Here is a 1,477-nt window from a genome sequence, read left to right on the forward strand (position 1 = left end):
TGGAAGCCAGGGCTTTCCTGAAAAAGGGACAAGTATAAATAAACTGTAGAAGGGCTCATTGAATTTTAGATCTTCTTTAGATACAGCTTCATATTCCACACTGCTATCCCACCACTTGGATAAACCAGTTACCTAGACAGGACAATCCACCACATCAGACTTGCAAAAAGGGGTGGTATAAGAATGACAAAAACCCTGCATAATTTGCTTTGCATTTAGGTGGGAAAGAGACTCCTCAACCACTCAAGACATCTGCTTTAATGCTGACAGGAGCACTGCTTTAGTCTTTTGGGGCTCAAAACTACACTGAAAATTAAAATGAAAAGTGTGATTCTAAGTAAAGCTCCAAGAAACTGCAAGGACACACAAAAGGATCAGCATCCTGCCCATCAGGCTGGAAAGAACAGAATCACTGTTGCTTCTGTAGCAAGCATATGAACATACTAATGTCTTATCATGCCTACTGAGCTGCTGTAGTGTAACTGAGGGGCTCAGAGGTCACTTGCTTCACCTACTTGGATAGTTTTGGTGATTTTCACAGCTGGATTTACTGTTCCCATAGTTGGGCTGATAGCAGCTGGAGTGCTCCTTTTCAGGCTGATCTTCTCCCTGGCATCCACCACTTTGGTCACCTTTTCAGCAGCAACACTTTGCTGCTTACGGGAATTCAACATCTCCCGAGCATCCTGCACCTTCCCTTTGATTTTGAACCGTGCATCCTTCTGAATCAGCTTTTCCCGGGCATCCTTAACCCCCAGTTTGTGCCGGGCATCCGTGAGCCCTATCTTCTGCCGGGCATCGAACGTCCGCTGGAAACTGACAGCAGGAGAGGATCTGTTGAGGAGACTCTGCTGGATCCCAATGCGAGATCTCACACCTCCAAACATTGGCCTTGTGTTAAGTCTGGGGGGAGAAAAAATAAGAAATGAAAGAAAAAAAGAGTTTCAGACATTATGAGATGCGATACAGTGGCAATAAAAGTATTTGTGTTGCTGCGAACAAAAGCTCATTATTACTGCACTGAAATCTACTCAGGTTAGATGTCTGAGTACAACAGTAGAGCTCCTAAGCTGTTTTTATGCTGGATTTTACTTTCTACATAAACAGCTAAGGAACTGATTTCCAAAATCCATCCTTAAGCTCATATTTACATACTAAAGGGGCTGACTTCAGCTGTGCTAAGTTCATACTATATATAAACAAAATTTAACAACTCAGGTACTTTGGGGAAGCCTTTGAGACACAGAGAAACACAAACAAACTTTCTAGCTTAGGACTCACCAGGTCTGCCAAAGCAGCCTCTGTAATGCAATAATACAGCCTAGTACAAAGCAAATATGGAACTACACCGGAGTTCAAGAATTCTTGGCAGCAAGTGCAGATTCGTGGGAGTTCAGCAACTTGGATTTTAGGATGCACAAGCACGAGTAACGATTTCAGGTCAAAGCCACCAGTTACAGTTGATTAACTGCCAGCA

General features: G+C 43.3%; 1 protein-coding gene across 1 annotated transcript in view; it reads right to left on the bottom strand.

Moving 5' to 3' along the window:
* Positions 1–903, bottom strand: part of POLDIP3 (polymerase (DNA-directed), delta interacting protein 3) — a gene marked incomplete at its 5' end in the record, with an annotated part of 10,412 nt that extends 9,509 nt beyond the window's left edge. The window contains one exon of the mRNA XM_009078689.1: positions 516–903. Within this exon, the coding sequence (XP_009076937.1) occupies positions 516–903 (388 nt within the window). The remainder of the gene's footprint in view (positions 1–515) is intronic.
* Positions 904–1,477: the final 574 nt, after the last annotated feature.

Source organism: Acanthisitta chloris, unplaced genomic scaffold (genome assembly GCF_000695815.1).
Source record: "Acanthisitta chloris isolate BGI_N310 unplaced genomic scaffold, ASM69581v1 scaffold157, whole genome shotgun sequence".
In the NCBI taxonomy this organism is placed as follows: Eukaryota; Metazoa; Chordata; class Aves; order Passeriformes; family Acanthisittidae; genus Acanthisitta; species Acanthisitta chloris.